This window comes from Antedon bifida, chromosome 4 (assembly GCF_963402885.1).
Source record: "Antedon bifida chromosome 4, ecAntBifi1.1, whole genome shotgun sequence".
Classification (NCBI taxonomy): domain Eukaryota; kingdom Metazoa; phylum Echinodermata; class Crinoidea; order Comatulida; family Antedonidae; genus Antedon; species Antedon bifida.
The window spans coordinates 33,278,500-33,299,061 of record NC_136229.1 but is presented as its reverse complement, the minus strand read 5'-3'; the positions used below and the strand labels follow the sequence as shown (position 1 = coordinate 33,299,061).

Below are 20,562 nucleotides of genomic sequence, written 5' to 3'. Positions count from 1 at the left end.
TGTAGAGTTTTCTTCAATCAGACAGCAGGCCTGATGTGGAGTTTTCTTCAATCATACAGCAGGCCTGATGTAGAGTTTTCTCCAATCAGACAGCAGGCCTGATGTAGAGTTTTCTCCAATCAGACAGCATGCCTGATGTAGAGTTTTCTTCAATCAGACAGCAGGCGTGGTGTAGAGTTTTCTTCAATCAGACAGCAGGCCTGATGTAGAGTTTTCTTCAATCAGACAGCAGGCCTGATGTAGAGTTTTCTTCAATCAGACAGCAGGCCTGATGTAGAGTTTTCTCCAATAAGACAGCAGGCCTGATGTAGAGTTTTCTTCAATCAGACAGCAGGCCTGATGTAGAGTTTTCTCCAATAAGACAGCAGGCGTGGTGTAGAGTTTTCTTCAATCAGACAGCAGGCCTGATGTAGAGTTTTCTTCAATCAGACAGCAGGCGTGGTGTAGAGTTTTCTTCAATCAGACAGCAGGCCTGATGTAGAGTTTTCTTCAATCAGACAGCAGGCGTGGTGTAGAGTTTTCTTCAATCAGACAGCAGGCCTGATGTAGAGTTTTCTTCAATCAGACAGCAGGCCTGATGTAGAGTTTTCTTCAATCAGACAGCAGGCCTGGTGTAGAGTTTTCTTCAATCAGACAGCAGGCCTGATGTAGAGTTTTCTTCAATCAGACAGCAGGCCTGATGTAGAGTTTTCTCCAATAAGACAGCAGGCCTGATGTAGAGTTTTCTTCAATCAGACAGCAGGCCTGATGTAGAGTTTTCTCCAATAAGACAGCAGGCGTGGTGTAGAGTTTTCTTCAATCAGACAGCAGGCCTGATGTAGAGTTTTCTTCAATCAGACAGCAGGCCTGGTGTAGAGTTTTCTTCAATCAGACAGCATGCCTGATGTAGAGTTTTCTCCAATCAGACAGCATGCCTGGTGTACAGTTTTCTTCAATCAGACAGCAGGCGTGGTGTAGAGTTTTCTTCAATCAGACAGCAGGCCTGGTGTAGACCAGCCTTGTTATTATTCCTCAGATTCCTCTCATACAGACATTCAGCTGCTTATTTATCATCATTACACTCTAGGAAGATTCCAACTTGAAAACCAATTTTTCATAAACGATCTGGTTTAAGAAGACTTCATATACATCTCAATAATATACATCCTTCAATAAAAATTCAATCGCTTAACCACAATCCCAGCCATAATGTGGTGAACCGTAATGTGTGATGTCAGACAATGTTTTCCCAGTTGATATTCATAGTCCCAGTTTTATCAGAGCTGCAGCACACATTTCATATAAGAGGTTCTAACTGAGGTGAACCGTACCTACCTCTACCTCTTAACCTTGTATGCCGTTTAGGAAATATTCTGTCATCTTCATCGTCATCCTGCATTACAAATAATATAATCATAATTAGTAAAACTGAAAATGAAATAATTTCATGACTTAATAAATATTTATAATATTTTATATTTATTATTTTTTTTATTTTAAGCAATTTTTTTAATCTTGTAAATATCTGATAGACTACAGTATATTGTAATTTTTAATGTTTTTAGAGTTTTTTAATTAAATTTCATTTTCTGAGATGGAGTAACCGGCCCGTGGGTCGAAGTTTTATTTTAAACTGTGGTTATTCCTTGCCTTCTCAGATTGTGTATTTTTATATTATTATGGCTAATAAAAAATTGAAATATTTAAAGTATAAAAAGAAAGGAATATCAGAATAATTCTTTAATCCAGCACATACAATCAAATCAATGGTTGTATCTGAAAGAAGACATGCCATCAATACACCATATCACAAAAATATAAAGAGATCAAAACATGAGGTAACATCTTACATATCGGTAGTAACTTCTGTTTAATGGCGGTAAAGATGGCCGATGACTTTGCTCATTCAACCGTAACAATAGATCTTCCTTTTCTTGACCCCATTTTCTTGCATTTTCTCGTACCTTTGTACAGAAGCAAAAGGTATGTCACATTTACAATACAAACACAGGATGATAAACAAACAAAAGGAAAAGAGAGAGAGAGAGAGCAGACATAGTGATCCAATGGTGACATTTATGTAAGAGCAATCAACTCATAGACTTGTTCAGCTGTATATCGTTTTTAACGTTGTAATTTGTTTACAAAAAGTTTTCCTTTCTCTCCTAGGCCTGACCTAGGACATATATACATGTATTTTTTACATTAAAATTGAAAAAAATAAATATAGCATTTATTTATTAATTTATTTCACAGTAAATAAATTTCACTTACTGCTCTTTCTAATGTTCGTATGCGACCATCTGACCTATCAAGTTTACTATACAGTTCCATTCTCTCGGCATCGTCAAAAGATGAATCCTAGAAGAAGAAGACGTAAACAATTTGGTCTTTATAGCTATATTACCACAAATCATTAACCCATGGTAGGAACAAAAAGTGCCATGACTTACCTGTACTTGTACTTTATTTTTCATTTGGTTAATTTCACCTCTAAGCCGTGCGTTTTCTGATAAGAATGCTTCTTTAGCATCTAATCTGGGTGCTAAAACAAAATTGTTAAAGAACAATATTATTACAATTTTAAAATCTGCTAAAATCTTCAGAACTATTGATTTTGGTCAATGCAACAAAGATTAAAAAAGTTCTTTAATAATATGAGTGTATAAAATAGGGTAAAAAATGTAAAAACTGTATACACTTTAATTATTTAATTTCTTACATTCATCTTTTCCTTTTTTTATTTTACTTCTCAAAATTTTCTCCATTTTCTCAATGACTTCTTCCTGTTTTTTACACGTTTCTTCCAGTTTCTTAATTTTCTGTTGTTTTTCTTGTAACCGCTGAAGTATTGCTGATTGCTTTGAGTGGGCATCCTGTAGGTTAATGAACTCCTTTTCTCTGTCATTATGCTACATGAACACAAAAGAAATGCTTAAGAACAAAATGGAAGACAGTTTATACACAAGAGTTTAAGAACACAGGAAGGACCAGAGTATTTTATTTAAATGAGAGCAAGTGGCAAACAAGAAAGAGAATTGTGTTCACAACATGTTTTCCCAAAAAATGGTGGTGACATTAATCTGGTGTATACCTGTGATACCACTACCTAAAGCCTGTTTTCTAGTCGACGTAACATTACGGTGAGTTGTGTTGAATTTTCAATTCGTTAAAGTTGAAAATAAATAAAGATAACGACGATCGAGCCGGATGGCAAATATTTACACATTTTTACCTTATAATGAAACTTAGTATGGATTTAAGTGTTAAGTTAAGTGTAACTTACAGCAGTTGGGACAATTCTAAATACTTACCCTAATAAGTTCATTTTGAAGTTGTAATAATTTGTCTCTGTAAGAAGTTGCTTCTCTTACTTGACTAGATAATTTATCCCGTAAAGATGCTTCATGGGAAATAAAAACAATAATACAAATTATAAATTTTGTTGAAGAGCATGTTATTAAACTATTAATTTAAAATTTTAAAATTGAAATTTTAAAAATAATTTATTTTAAAGAGAATAATGTCAATGTCGTGAGAAAAAATCTTGTGGGATTGTTACTAAAGTCCTTTAACCACAAACTACAACCACTACTGAATAAATAGAACATCATCCTCATGGAATTCATTACCATATCACGTTGTTTCAAGCCCAACACTCAACACTTTCAAACGAACATATCATATACAAGTAATACTCTTTGCCTCCTAATTTCACTTAAGGTAAGCATTATTTAACTACCTACCATATCTCTGTATTAACTCATTTCTTGGAATATCTGCGAGGTCTGAATCACGTAGTAGTGCCTTCGTTGTGTCTTCATGCATGTTTATTTGTTGACGTAACCTACTGTTAACCACTTCTAACCTTGTGACCTCCTCCTGTAATCTCACAATCTCATCCCCCATTCGCTAAAATAATTCAAATGAAAAATATTCATAAACAAAGGCCACGAAAATAATTTGTAAACAACTTTTAAAATGCATTCATATATAATAGATCAAAGTATGATGACTTTCTTCTGGAAATTGTACTGATTTATTGTTTCAATAAAAAATAAACTTTTCAAAGTTTTGGGAGAGTGTAAGACTGTGCTGAACTTTGTTTGACATAAAACTACAAAAGATTAAGTTAAATGTCAATGTAACAAACCTTCATTGCTGATCTATAGTTATCTAGCTCCCTCTGTTGGTGATCAAGTAAGGTCATTGCATACCGGTCTGGTGGAGTCTTGAGACTAGATCTGTAGATGAAAATGAAAATGTTAAACAAATGAAAATGTTGAAAAATATGAAGATTAGTAAACTTTAAGACTTTTATAAATTGTTTGTATTTTCTAATGAAATCATACATTCATATTGCATAGATATATTATGTTTGTTTGTTCCTTTATTCTTTATATATGTGTTAATTTATCCAATTTTTCATTTATTCATCCACTTTGTATTTATTCACTTACTTTGGTTTATTTTCCTGAGGTATTTCATTACGATTAAGGTCTTTAGGTGGTAATCTGGTTGGAATTAATCCTGGATGATCCTGATATCTTTGATCTGGATCCAGAAGTACCCGTTGGGGATCTGGAAGAAGATTGTGCACTGCATCTAGTGGTGGCAGTTCACCCTCTTGTAAGACCTAAAACACAAAAAGTTATATTAGGGCAATTTGTATCTTTCAAAAATTTAAGATTAATTTCCAAAGCAGAGGAAATTATATTAAGAGTACCTACCAGTCAATAAATATCAATTGAGAAATGTGATTATTTTATACATACAATCTTAAGAACTTATCATTAAAGGCTCAGTCATACACAATCTAAATTGAAAGCTGGCGATATCAGTTTTTCTGCCGCCCGTTCTGTCACTTACTAAATATCTGTATCTATCAAAAGCACTCAATCTATTCCAAGCAATCATGGTGTTCAATACTGTAGATGAGCAGAGAAGCAATAACAAAAACCAGGATTTAAACCATCATCCCATAAAATAGGTCAGTGGTCATTTACAGTAAACCAGTAGGGGCACAACAGCAACAATTGCATCTGCTACCTCTACATGTAACCAAATCCGATCCGCAAATAGCACTAAGAAAAATGTCTAATGGTTGCGAGTATGAACCAAGTGCGTAGAGTGATTCTTTATTAGATGATAGTTTGTACTTTGACAGCCCTAGTTATAATTTACTACACTGTTGTTCTCACAACACATCTACTACGTAAATGCTATATTATTTACTACACTGTTGTTCTCACAACACATCTACTACGTAAATGCTATATTATTTACTACACTGTTGTTCTCACAACACATCTACCTCCTGTAAATGCTATATTATTTACTACACTGTTGTTCTCACAACACATCTACCTCCTGTAAATGCTATATTATTTACTACACTGTTGTTCTCACAACACATCTACTACGTAAATGCTATATTATTTACTACACTGTTGTTCTCACAACACATCTACCTCCTGTAAATGCTATATTATTTACTACACTGTTGTTCTCACTTCACATCTACCTCCTGTAAATGCTATATTATTTACTACACTGTTGTTCTCACTTCACATCTACCTCCTGTAAATGCTATATTATTTACTACACTGTTGTTCTCACAACACATCTACCTCCTGTAAATGCTATATTATTTACTACACTGTTGTTCTCACAACACATCTACCTCCTGTAAATGCTATATTATTTCATTAGACTTTCTTTGTGGCAATATCTTGTGTTACAGATATACAATGTAATCTGAGAAATTAATCTAATTTTTCTTTCATTAAATTTCTTGTTTTTAAAAAGGTGACATCTAGTTTAGATACCAACGAACAGTTTAAAGTGTATGCTTTCTTATTGGCAAAATTGGCCATAGAGGAAGAAAGGAGTAAATAAATGAACCGACTGAACACATACTGTAAATGAATAAATGACCTGAACAAATAAACAAAATAAATAAATTACTAGGATTAAAACATTATGAAGAATTTAAACGAATGAATATTTTTAGAGTAATAAATAGCAACTCATTGTATGTTCAAAGATTAATTAAAGATTATTGTAAATTATTTATAAATAGGCTGAATGAATTACTGTACACAGTGGCTCATTGTATTGCATGATTAAGAAAGAAAAACAGTTTTAAAAAAACATATACAAAATATAATTGGCCCCCAACCAGAAGAATAATTCATAAATTGAAGGAATGCACCCACAGCTGATGGTAAGATTATATTCAAATAATAGAACCCTACTGAGATACACCCAACTACATGATAAAACGTCTGATCCCACCACAATGTACCCTGTATTTGTGAACACTTTGTCACTAAGTCTCCATTGCTCTAAACTAAGTCTCCATTGCTCTAAACTAAGTCTCCATTGCTCTAAACTAAGTCTTCATTGCTCTAAACCAAGTCTCCATTGCTCTAAACCAAGTCTCCATTGCTCTAAACCAAGTCTCCATTGCTCTAAACCAAGTCTCCATTGCTCTAAACCAAGTCTCCATTGCTCTAAACCAAGTCTCCATTGCTCTAAACCAAGTCTCCATTGCTCTAATAAACTAAGTCTCCATTGCTCTAAACTAAGTCTCCCATTACCAATTTTCTAAACAATACTGTACTAACAGATTTCATATACAAAAGAATGAACCTTTTAAAGTTGATATGTGATACAACAGCAAATACTGAAATAATCTCTCAATCAATTCATTTAAATAATAATGATGTAGATTTTAGATTAAATGAATTGCAAAAGCCTCATACAAACCCTTTTAAAGAAATTGGTTTATAAATAAAACTAGTTTATTCAATGCCATTTTCTATCATACTTATTTATTGTGATAATGTAAATAAATTGCTTTAATTAAATCACTTAATTGACAATTTTTTAGCTTAAAGTGTACAGAATCTGAAAACTGTGAATTAAAATGTCAACACCATTTTACTAACTTACAGTCACTTAATTAAAAAGTGACAGTTGTCAAGGAAATAAGAAAACAGTTCTAAACACTGAAAAATCAATAGAATTCATATGGCTTTGAGTTCAGAATAAATAATGACCTTTTTACAATAAAAATATCTGTATTAATTACTATATTTGACTATTTCATCTTTTATGATAAATCACCATAAGAACAAATAAAATCTAAATATAGTGGGTCGATTCGATTGCAATTCTCTAATAAAACATAAAAAACATCATACCATTATAAGAATAGTATTTTCTTGAAAAAAACAGGAATTACATTTATAAATATTAAGTCACTATGGCTAAGAAGTGGTTCAGTTAAAAACTGAATATTTATTTGTAAAATCAGTTCTTTCTTTTTAATTGAATCTGTCTAAAAGTATACATAATAATTTTAAACTGAAAAGTTAAGATGTTTTGCTAAGCAAATACGACCCCAGGTCTAACACTGGTAATAGCAAAATAGTTATATTTATTTCATTAGCCAAGTGCAGTCATAAAGTTTTGATGTTCAGGTAGTTAAATATGAGGAACGTTGTATGCTACTACAAATATGACCTACTAAATACCAATGTTATTCAAACTAACCCACCATTGCTTTATTGATTTGGGAGTTCATTGTAAAACCTTCAAAAGAGAACTTTTTAACTCTGAAGATTAACAAACAATTGAGATCGGACCACCAACAATAGACACGTCATTTAAGTACAATACAAAACAACAAAGTACTATACAGTGAAGTGTACTAAATGCTGTAGTAGTAGTAAATTACCACCCTAACAGTTACAACTAGACTTTGGGATCGTATGATCTAAAACCGAGTCACCAGAATGTAATCAGTGAAAAATAAACACAAACAATAGTATAGACTTAGAATGGTACTTTTAACATATTGCATAAGGGCAAAGTATAGTGTTAAGGAGATTTTTATTTTCAATACAAACAATGAAGATATGAACAACAGAAACATTCCAATAATAAAAGAGTTTGGTTATGTCTAATTAAAACTGTTTTTGTTCTTTAATCAGTGCTTTTGAACTAAGTTTTAATTATTTTTAATTAATTGAGAGCCTGATAAATAGCATGATAGAACATTAAACATAAAGACATCTTTACCTAAAAACCATGATTTGTTTGGATTGTCCTCTTTCTATTTTGTTACAGGAAATACCAGAAACTTTCAAATAAAGAAATAAAATATTGGACAGAAAAAAAGCTAACAAATTGACATGCAACTATCTATTTTTGTAAAAAAAAAATACACAGTCAAGCAATTTAGGTGAGATGCATTGTGAACAAAATAATCTAACATTAAACTTCTCACTGATCATTAAGAGAAGTGCAGAAAACATTAAGACAATATTATGGTAAAAGTAATACAGTACAATAATAAAGTATACTTAGAGAGAAGATGAAGAATACAAGTATAAATGAATAATAAAAGTTCTTCTATATTTGAAAAAAATACAAGACACAATATGAACCATAAACAGCATAATAATAAGCGCTAAAATATCTCTAAAATATTCTGTATAAAACACTTTCTCATACCTCTGATGTGTAAGGTCTATAGTAAGCAGTGGCCATAGTACTACCATGAACAGTATATCCAATTAAAATCAAACATCAGATTGATAGAAAATAAATTGAAACAAGAAAAACAACAGGTAAACTGATCAGTTAGAATTCACACTGATTTTTCTAATAAATATTTCGCTTCAGGTAACACAAATGGGACAGTTAGGGGTCAAAGTTTATAACTATTATATTAATAATAGAAAGGGAAGTTTACAGGTATCTTAGCAACAAGTATGTTAGACTGATCCATTATTTATGTAGGGGATGTAAACAATTGGCAGCAGGTGTTTCTAATGCAGATTATTAATCAGTTTATGCACATATCATTTCACAAGAGACGTAATTACACATTTTAGAATCATTTATTACTATTGGAATTAACATAGATGATGTTTGAAGACCCAATTATAAACCAAACGCTAAGGTTATAAAAACTGATCTAAAAATACACACTTTCCAAAATTCAATTATCAGACCACTTGAGTAGAAGAAAAAATTATTCTATGAATTAGGTTTAAAGATCTTGTTTTTTCTTTAAACATAAATGTTGATATCTTGAGCAATAAATTGGTGATAGTCTAATTAATACCTGATATTAATATTGAGCAAAAGAAAGGATATGTTTGGTTTGATTGATTTCAGTTTTTGTGCCATGCATTCCTTATTGTGCAATTGTAAAGTTAAAGATAAAACTGATTAATATGTGCATATGTTCTAGCAACTCAATTATATCTTGATATGGATTCTACAGTTGTGACAGATACTCTCTCTCTCTTGATGAATCTTAATCATGTAAATCAACAAATCTAATACAGTTATGTAATAATATCTACATATTATACTTTTTGTTGTATTATAATCTTTGATTACTTTTCCAATACATTGTCCAATTACTTTTCTAATATTGTTTGCCCCTGAATGATTGATCCACTTGATAAATAATTGACTTTCAGAAATGCGGCCAAATCATGAATAGGGATATCTTGACATAATGATGAATCAATATCAGTGTTTGGTACAACTAAACATTAAGCTTGGATAGATTATTATTGCTAAATTCAATACACCCACAGTTTGTGAATTTAAAAGAAAATTTTAAAAATATCTTATTCTTATGAAAATGAGAACAAAAAATAAACGGACAGAAAAAAAAATGAACAAAAGAATCTACCATTAAACTTCTCAATAATCATCAAGAGAAGTGCACAAAACATTAAGACAATATTATGGTAATGTATTACAACAAAGAGATAAAGAAGATGGAGAATACAAGTCTAAATGAATAATAAATATCTTATTCTTATATACCATTAATTTATTTAACAGTAATTTTATTTAAATAGTAATTGTATAGATATATCTTTTAATAATAATGTACAGTATCTTTTTTTTAAAACAAATTGTCTTTTTACATAGGGTTTGTAAAATCATGTTTTTGTATAATTCATTTTTAAAGGATCACTGACGATTGCCTATTATTTCTCTTTCATTTCAATTTATTTGAAATTCATTAAAATAAATCACAAAAAAACTTACCATTTTTTTAGGTCTTGTTTTTGGTGGCGAATGATTCACTTTGTTGTTATACAATGGTATGGGCAGTGGTGTCTGTCCATCTCTAAATGGAATGTTCGACTCTACCAGTACTGTGTCTTGTTGTGTTGGAAGTCTTGGTGGGGACTTCTTTGGCGGGGAACGCATTGGGGATGGTTGCTTTTGTGGTGAAGGTGGAAGTACTCTCTCAGCTTCCATTGAGAAGCTCTCTAACTTTGGAAGATCATTTACGTAGCTGGCGTTTAGAAGAGAACTTGGATGCTAAAACACAATAAATAGTGCTGTCATATTAAACTCTTCTTTTGAAATGAAAACTCTCCAAAATGAGATAAAAGAGTGGCGTAAAAGAGTTTAAAAAAAAGAGGACATGAAAAATACAGTGAAGAAAAAAGAATCAAATAAATGATGTGCAAGAGAGAAAAAATGGTCGTATACTGTAGCAATCATGAACCCATTTGAAAGAAAAAGACATTTATTTAATAATGATTAATAAACAGTTATTTTACTTAGTTTCTAATATCCAGAATGTCACTACTGTAGTAAATTAGTTTAACTTGAAGAATGTATTAATTACCTCTTCTGAAATAAGGCGTAGAATGAGATTGACAGCTGGAACGTGGTTGTTCTCAGTTTCCAAACTCGTCTCCTAAAACAATTAAACATATAATACAGAAAATATATCAAACAGTAATTCATTAGGAGTTTCTTTTTTGAGAAAGTGCTTAATTTTGTAAAAATGTTAAACTTCATATTTTGTTTAATATAATAAAATTAAAAATTGCTTTGTGTGCAATATCATATTATTTGGCGAACAAGGCGGTTCAAACTTATATAAATCAAATTTCATCAAATAGATTTGTACAGTACACACGCTTAAATTGAAAACACTTGGATTTGTGTTTAGCTAAAGACACGATCTACTACACACATTTGAATTAGGTGTTTGCTCAAAATATTTATTTGTTAAATAAATTTACAAGAGGTTAAATAGAAGATTTTATAGTATACATATTGACTTGTATAAAGCATTAAAAATACTAATTAATAACTGGATCAATGATAACTTACCAACTAACAATAGTTTATATTTTTTATTTTTCACCTCATGAAATATTAGTACCATTGCACTCATATTATTTGTATACTAATCACTGGATCAGTGATCACTCTTACAAAGCAACAATTGCATATTCATTTATGAGAGCTGCATACAGTAAATCAATTTATTTACATACTTATAATACTGTACTATCATTAGCTTAATAATTAGAGAGCGTGCTGATTCGGTCAAAGTACATGTGGAATGAATTAACGCATATAATCATACTATAATGAACAATTTAAAAACATTTGTGCCCTAAAGCCTTTCTACCCATGTGAATTGAAGAAAGTAAATTCCTGAATCTTTCTGGACACAACAAAGGGTTTTCCTGAATATGGATTGGTAGTGTTATATAACTCTATAGTGCCCCTTGTTTTTTCTTGGGTTCAGTGGGGTATACTAAATGTTGTATTTTACTGTAGTAAATGATGATGTTAACCATAACTATTGGAGGCAGGTCAATGTCTAGATATCCTAACTCTCATCACTGCTTAAGAATTAATAACCTTGTACTTACTCTTATGGACAGGTTTTCAACACGGATACCTTTTCTACCACGTTCTGATCTGAGAGCATTGAAGACATGCTTGTTAAGCAACATTGTTGAATATCCAACACTTTTACTCAAATACCATTTATTGCTTTCGAAAACTTTAAAAAAAAGAGATCATGTTTTCTTGAAACAAATAAACTAACTCTCAGGGGAAATTCACAATTACTGACTTTTTAATATTTTCCTTGATCTATAGTTCCAGATTACTTGGTTAAACCAAGGCAATCCAACAACAGAATGCTGAGCTCCGGAGATCAAAGGGTTTATCTGTGGCTGCGACACAATCAGTTTCACGCCCCATAACAGACATAGCACGCTGCAGAGAATATGTATACATAGTACAGTACTGTTGGTATTTGTCGTAGCCAGACATAAGAATCAAAGGACGAGTTCCTATCTTGGCAAGGCAAGCTCAGTGTCCTGTTGTTAGATTGCCTTGGTTAACCTACATAAAAGACGGTAAGAAAAGTTACTATTGTAACAACACAGCAGTAGACGCATGTCTACTACCTGATATATACCTGAGATTACACTGTAGTATTCAATGACAAGAGCAGAGACGGCAGTAAAGGTGGATGCCATTTGACGAGCTTCACAAAAGAGGAGTTGCTGGTTCCAGTGTGATTGGTCATCCAGTGGAAGTGAAATCTGAGGAAAAGAATAATAAACAAATGATTGCACTACAAAGTAAATTTGTTTTTTCTTTTGCCATTTTAAGAAATTGAATTCAAGTACATGGGGCTTTCTAATGAAAAAAATATTGACCATAATCAAAGATAATTATTTCTTCTTTCAAAAGCAAAGTAGACATATTTCCAAAATTTTAGTAGAGTTTTAATATAAAGTATATGCATGGAGAAATAATTTCTCCATGGTATATGTAAAGAATCATAACCGTATACATATATTTCAATAAAACTTCCATTTGTGAACACTCACCTGTGGATTGGTATGTTTTAAATTGGAAGGACTAAAGTCAAGCTCTTGGACTGGACAGAGAACAGGACGAGGGTGAAGCTCACTAAAATGATGGTTCACCTCATGGTCCTTTCTGTTAACAAAAAAATGTTAATAAATGTAGTTGGTTATTGTATGCTGCCAGTTTTTTAAATTCATTTTCTTCGGCATCCGTTTCTCTATGGAATGCGTTGCCTATTGAAATCCGTCAGGCTACTTCCACCAGTGTCTTCAAATCTCTCCTCAAAACCCACCTTTTTAATTTGTAATTTTTCTAAATTTTCTGTCTTTGTAAAGCGCATTGAGGCTTTCAGCATAATGCGCTATATCAAGTACCAGTTATTATTATTATTATTATTAAAATGAATTGTTGTTAATCATTATGTTAGGTCCTTGAAAGATATATCTTCCATAATCTTTCATAATAATAATGTATAATTATATTATGGAAGAAAATAGGAAGGGGAAATTTTTTTGCTGTCAACTTCCACAGAGGTAATTAGTTTTATGCAAATTAGTTTATGTAAATTAGTTTTATGCAAATTAGTTTTATGCAATTTCTCACCTCAAAGCATAATAATTTGGCACGATTCTTACAACAGCCATCACAGGACAGGATAAGTTTGATATTGCACGAGAAAATGAGCATAGGGTAATTTCAACACCATTGTACACAAGTGCATCAAAGAGCTGCAAATGGCATGTACGTCGTAGTACAGACACATACAAATGTGTTTCATATCCTACGCCCTCCTGAAAAAGAAAGTTATATTAGGAGTGAAGAAACAAAATCCATATGGGGGAGTATTAGTACATATTTGAAATTCTAAGACATTAAAAGATTTAGGATTAGGATCTTTTCTCAATAGAAACATAATAATTAATTGATTAATTGTTTTCCTCCTATGTTACACAACTCACCTGAATGAGATCCAAGTGATACTGATAAAAAGGCTGCAGGTAAACAAATGGCAGTGAAAACCTAATCAAGGTCTTCTTACTTGTTAGGTCAATGACCAACAGAACAACAACTGAAAACAAAAAAGGCATAAATCTTAATATTCTATATCAGAGTTAAGTAAGTATAAATTTAAACCATAATTGAATAAATGAAATGAAATCAAGAATTTTGGCAAAAAATGTAAATCAATACAAGCCATTCACACACACAAAATAAAAATAATTTTACCTTCTGTATCTGCATCTTCTTCTTGTGTTGTTATGACAACTGTGTTTTCCCAACTTGGAAAACTTGTTGCAGACGTTGCTATGCTTGTTGTTTGTTGAGGAGCAATCCCTGCTTCTTCTTCAGATTTTGTTGTTCTTAAATAGAATACAAACCATGTTTTGCACTCGTCAACAAAACAAAATACTGTACATATTACAAGCCAAATGGATTTTGAAGACTAATTGACTAATACCCTAAAACCTTACTCTCCTGACATGGTGCAATACTAAGATGTGTATAAAGAACATCTCCTACTAGCACAGCGAGTCAAATGGCCGAGCGGTTAAGGTAGGGGCGCTGTTTACCGTACCTAAAGAGCCAACAACATCGGCAAGGGTTCGAGGCCGACTCGCTCCTAGTTCTGGTGGTGGAACAAGTCTTCTCGGATAAGGACTATAAACCGTAGGTCCAGTGTACACAGTTATAACCTGTGTGCACTTTAAAGAACCCAGTTCATCATTCGAAAAGAGTAGGGGTTACTCCGGTGAACTGGTTCACAAAATAGCCTCTGTATCACAGGGATTACCACCTATATGATATGACAGTGATTAATTCACTATTGGTAATCCTTGGCCACATTGCCTAAAGACATAAAATAAAAATAATGTATATTTTTGCTCATGGTTAAAAAAAAAACTTTGTCATTAACAACTTGCTGAATAGAAATTGATAACTAATAAAAAAAACATACCCCGCAACATATGGCAAAGGTGGGTGTGAATCTTGTGAAACTTTTGGAAGTCCACTGGCAGCATGCACATGCACTATGACTTCTTCTTTACCAAGTTTTGAAACAATTTGTCTACGATAATTTTGAGAACCTTTTGTCTTTGGCAACATTTTCTTCTTCTTCTGAAAAAAAAAACAACTAAAGAGTTACTTAATAGTACTTCATTGTCATTAACTAATTATTATAGAAGATGACATTTTTTTTATATGTCATTTTTGTTTGGTACAGTATAATTCCACATACAGTAATCACTTGGACAAATTTGTTAAAATTCAATAAAGCACTGTAATTGGAAAAACAACAACAAAAAACAATTTTTTACTTGAACATCTTGCTTTGGTGCTGTTTCCACAGGAATCAGAGGAGGTAGTGGTGGCACTGATTCTGGTGTTGTTTTAACATCTTCAGGTTCTGGTGTTGGTGTTTTCGGTTCTTGCTCAGGCTCTGGTGTTGGCTCTTTAATTGGTTCGGGTGTTGGCTCTTTAACCGGTTCGGGTTCTGGACTTGGTTCAGGAGTCGGTTCAACTTCAATAGCTTTAAGCGTGTAACTCCAAATAATGCGACCAACATGAATAGAAATATCTTCATCCAAGAGCTTACTGGTTAAGTTGAGACTGTTCCGGGTCGTGTTCTTCACAATTTTATTGGAATCAGGGTTTGGAAGGTTAGCAGGAGATTGAAAGATGAGAACACGAGATGAAGCTACATTTGCTTGAGTATCCTCAGCTTTAGCAATATCAACCAAAAGTAAGAGTGAGGAGTCATCCTGTTGTGTAAAAGTACCTTTAGTTTAAAAAAGATATTAAACGTTACCATGGAGGTCAACAGACGCTTTTAGTGGAATAAGCACAGATCTTAGTCTTAAAAAAGTGATCATATTCTGTGTTTCAGATACTGTAAGTGTAACAATAGTTAATCCATAGAGTACAAATTTAGAGACAACACATGGACAGAAATTGCTAGTTTGCCCTGCAAAAGTAAGTGAAGCAAAAAGGAAAAAGGCATTTTAAAAACATTACAAAGCAATAATTGATACTGTACAGTATGTACTTTTATACATTACCCTTTGGAATGTAAAATGTCACATTCTTCTGAAATTGCACCACTTTTCTCAAAAGGTCATCTGTTACTTCAATATGACCTAAGTTTGTACGATAACCTTGTTCCTTTCCTTTATGGTCAACTTCAACAGAAACTCCATTTAGTTTCTCTTTATCTGAACTTTCTAACGCTAAAGCAACAGAAAATGTACCGGCAATGTTTAAACTCAATTCACTGAGTTCTACATAAAACTCTAGTTCAACATGATCAGAATTCATTGCATCTCATTGAATTTATTCTGAAATTTAAAGTAGTTATTTAGAGTAGTCAGTTTCAGGTGTGGTCTCAATTTCAACAAAAAATATAGATTTTCTTGTTTCCATTAAACATTCATTCTAACTATATTATAATTATAATCCAGACATATTTTATTCATAAGAAATCGTACACAGAAGGCAGCCAAAGGCTGACAAATTCTAGACACAATGTAAAATGACAAGCAATAAAAAGGGCCGGGCAGAGCACAAGTAAGACAAGTAGTTATATAAAAATATTTATAAAATTGTAAACAGTTTAAAATATTATACCATTAAATCATATTCTAAGATTTTGCCTTAGCCTTAGGAATATTATTCATATATTTATCTCCACAACACAATACAAGGCACAAATATTATAGGCCCCTACTAGAAAAAAATGAGAATGGCAATGAAGGGAGGGAGAAGCTAAAACAGCAGCTAACAAATATCCAATCCAGCCACCCCAAAAACGAGAAATAAATAAATTTGTATATAAATTTTATTCCTGCATCTTATAGTATTCCCAGGCCCAACTAGCCTCTACTACTCTACTGGTTTATAATCTAGGTAGGCTATGTTTCTCTACACACAGTTTCAGTTCTAGCCTATCACCCTCTATTTTCTTTACTACTAGCCTACTTGCTGCTGTCTCAGTCCGACTACTACTACAGTACGTAACGTACTACTACTACTATCGATCGAGTACTAATTAATGGGTAGGCCTAGCCTTACTAGGCCTAGGCTAGAAACAATTCGGCGCTACCAACTCAAGAGAACACATATAGGCACCGAATTAAACAGTGTGCTGTATTGTTATACCTATACTCTGCTAGTTTCCTTCGTCCTAAACCCTTCACCCCGTCACCTTACCACACCACCCCCACACAGCAGCGCAGAGGTATATTCAGAGCGTCATTCTGACGACTGGAGCATTCTCTACTTCTCTACGGAGCGCCATTTATGCCTTTATTAACTTCAATAATAGAAATAGTACTACGGTAACTGCTCAAGTGGACCCAATTTAGTACCAGGGTAGCACAGTGATATAAATAGAAATAAAAGTCACTACTTTTAATATCGTTTCGTATATACCCATATCACAAACTGACAAACATCTTGGCATTCACATTGATTCAAATTTATCTTTTTCTTTTCATGTAAATAAACTCCGTTCCAAACTTGTCCATCTCCATCTTATCGCGTGCTCGGTCATTTCATTAATAAACACACATCCATACTCCTCTATAACACTATAATCCTCCCACACATTGGCTATTGATGTAGTGTTTGGGGAATCAGATCGAATATTGACCGAATACAGACCATTCAAAATAGAGCACTTCGCATTATGTTTAAAGCTCATCCTCTCACACCACGAACTAACATTTACAACACCTTAAATCTTCATACAGTCCAAGATCGCAGGCATCTACAACTGGGCTGCCTTGCCTACAGGTCTGCAAATGGTCTTGCTCCGGAATACCTTGCCCTGCGTCTTGCCAGAATTCCAAATCATCGATGTACCCAAAGTGTCAGTGAGAGGAAAAACTGAAACTTTTAAGAACAGCTTCATCTATAGAGCACCAACATACCTGAATTTGCTACCCACCAAACTAAGAAATGCGGTAACAATAAATAATTTTTAAGTCTGCTCTAAAAAAATATTTAATCCCAAAAGAAAAAACTCAACGTTTTGTATAGTATTGTAGGCTATATTTTTGTATAGTACATATATATTATATATTTTTATATTTTTTGAACATAGTTCATCCGTTTTTTCATATATGTTTTTGACTGTCTGCATATGCTGTTTAGGGTCAACCTCACAAAATAAGGTTTAATAAAAAAATAAAATAGAAATAAAGTCACTAAATTTTAATATCTTTTCGTATAAAACACTGTGCTCAAGTGGACACAATTTGGTACCAGGGGAGCAGTGATATAAAATAGAAATAAAGTCACTCAAGGAGTGAAGTGGACCCATTGGCACCAGTGGATTTTTTTTTAAATGGAAAATAATGAATGTTGTTTTTCTTTTATTTTGAAAGAGAGATATTTTGAGGATTGTAAATGTCAAGTGGAAGTTTTTTTAAATCAGAATCAAAGTTTTATGGCATTATTTTCCATTTTCCAGACTGCCATAAAACCTCGAAAAGAAGCCCATGTGCTCCTTCATTTTTACTCTTGGGTGGGCTTCTTTTCCACATGGAGTTATTTTCGAAATTACTTTTGCAAACTAAACGAGGGGAACTGCTAGCTTCCCGCCCGTAAAATATTTTATTTACATGATTTGAAACATCTTCTAATGTAAATAATTAACAGCATCAAAATTTAACAGTGTGGCGTGTTGACCGCGAATGACTAACATACCATCTTTACCATAATACACCTGCACAGACTCATTTGCATAACAACGCACGCACATACCAAACTGTTTAAAATACCCGAAAATAACATCTATTATGTTTTCAAACAACATGCATAAGAATCTTCAGTACCCCACGATGCTTGGGGCTGAGCAAAGACAATTTTGAAAAAAAGAGCTGTATACAGTAGGTTCCCGCCCGAAAAAATGGCGTTACATGATTTGAATGAAACATACTATATAAGACTCACCAGGACAATATATGAGCTTGTCCCCGGAAAGTGCACCTATTCATTGAAATATAAAATTAAATATTAAGTCTCCAGTACTAGCCCATCCATAGTTGAGGCAGAGCAATGAAAATAGAGTCCAGAAATGCACTTACTTATACTTATTACTATACATAGTCACCTATGATAATTATGATAATGTTAAAATTTCAATATCCAGATGCGACTTCAACATTTTAGGTGGAGTTTTCTACTTTAAAAACTCGACTTCGTATATGCCTATGGCCGGCCTAGCCCGGCGGCGGAATTAGTCTAAGCTTCGAAATTGGTCTGGAAATCGGCATCTTTGCAACCTCATACAAAAACCATCGGAGACTATCTGTTATCATGTTTATTCTGGGACGGCGCGGCCATACACACCAACTACTATGAAGAATCGGACATTTCGCTACCAATGTTGCAACATTGATTAACAAAATCAAAATTTAACGGTGGGGCGCGTTGACCGCGAATGACTAACAATACCATCTTTTCCACTACACCTGCACAAACTTATTTGTATAACAACGAACGGCATACCAAACTATGATGAGAGATACATTCTCTTCTCAACACGTAACGCGTAACGAAGATAATTAATTCCTTTTTTACATTAAAATTGAGGCCGCTAAACATAAAATTTACGAGATCAAATACATGTAGCGAAAGCCAAAAAAAAGAGTAAAAATTCAAAAACTCATTTGCATAACAACGCAGGGCTTACCAAACTGTTTAAAATAGCTACAAGGTCCCCAGAAATGACACCTATAGTATTTTGAAACATGATATATAAGAGTCTTCACTACCCCACAATGATTGGGGCTGAGCAAAGACAATTTTGAAAAAAATATTTATTGAAATATGAAATTAAAATATTAAGTCTCCAGTTAAGCTCACCATGGTTGGGGCAGAGCTAAGAATGAAAGCTTAGTCCTCGGAAATTATTGAACGAAATATAAAAGTCTTCAGGACCAGCCATACAATGGTGATTGTTTCCCAAGTGTGAGACATGCAATGCACGCGGCCGTGAACGGTGATTCAACAAAACAAAATTATGAAATACAAACAGAGCTAGCACACAAAAGCCTACTTACTAATTTTAATATTTCTATAATTTAGAAAACAATTAGAATTATCATATCACCTTTGATAATTATACTGTTAAATTTCAACTATCCAGATGCGAATTTTAGGTTGGGTTTTAAAAAACTCGATTTCATAATTATGCTTTAATTTCGAAGATCTGCTTAAAACATGTTTATTTATTTATTCTACCATAAACTTTTATTCACAACATATTAGTAGGCCTACAATACAATATCTTGCATGAAACGGATATTTAAAAGTACACTATAATGTGTAACGGTAGAATTACAATTCTAATGTAATATTAACAAAATAAAAATTGAACAGTGTTGTGTGTTGATCGCGAATGACTAACAATACCATCTTTCCCACAGCACATGTACACACTCATTTGCATAACAAACGCACGGCATACCAAACTACGATGAGATAAAATTAATTTTCTTCTAAACACGTAAGGAAGAGAATTAATTCCCTTTTTTTTACATTAAAATAAATTGAGGGCGCTAAGCATAAAATTTAAACCACCAAAGCAGTTTGCGAGAGCCAAAAAAAAAAAAAAAGATGGTAAATGTGCTCTCCCTGCCTCAGCACTAAGGCCCTGCCACAGCCTTTTGGGGTCGTTTCCACCACATCACCAGATGCATTGATGTTGTCGCCTCATGATGTGTGGTGGAAAGGGGGACGTATGATCTGTGAACCCCAAACACAGTGGCCGCATGCCTTTAACTCTATTCCACCGACCAGCGTGGGAATCGAACCCACGACATACGTGTTGTTAACACGACGCTCAGACGACTGAGCTAACTGATCATTTTGGTTTTAGCAAGATTAATAGGATATTTATGA

At 33.1% G+C, this 20,562-nt stretch overlaps 1 protein-coding gene across 3 annotated transcripts; it reads right to left on the bottom strand.

The window, feature by feature from the left end:
• Window positions 1-68: 68 nt before the first annotated feature.
• On the bottom strand, window positions 69-18,784 carry LOC144840349 (coiled-coil domain-containing protein 33-like). Of its 3 annotated transcripts, none has more exons than XM_078696136.1 (21): window positions 18,770-18,784; window positions 15,717-15,992; window positions 14,976-15,436; window positions 14,615-14,775; window positions 13,885-14,018; window positions 13,617-13,726; window positions 13,261-13,448; window positions 12,678-12,789; window positions 12,260-12,386; window positions 11,703-11,836; window positions 10,658-10,729; window positions 10,066-10,344; window positions 4,440-4,615; window positions 4,133-4,223; window positions 3,726-3,891; window positions 3,294-3,382; window positions 2,702-2,891; window positions 2,433-2,524; window positions 2,254-2,340; window positions 1,830-1,943; window positions 69-1,372 (listed from the first exon to the last, which is right to left on the bottom strand). In XM_078696136.1, exons 2-21 carry the CDS (start codon window positions 15,970-15,972, stop codon window positions 1,277-1,279), a joined length of 3,135 nt encoding a protein of 1,044 aa, XP_078552262.1. In that variant the 5' UTR covers window positions 15,973-15,992; window positions 18,770-18,784; the 3' UTR covers window positions 69-1,276. The 3 variants fall into 3 exon arrangements, with proteins under 3 accessions (XP_078552262.1, XP_078552261.1, XP_078552263.1); XM_078696135.1 differs by lacking the exon at window positions 18,770-18,784 and adding an exon at window positions 16,813-16,935; XM_078696137.1 differs by lacking the exon at window positions 18,770-18,784 and adding an exon at window positions 16,813-16,935 and having other exon boundaries at window positions 14,615-14,772.
• Window positions 18,785-20,562: the final 1,778 nt, after the last annotated feature.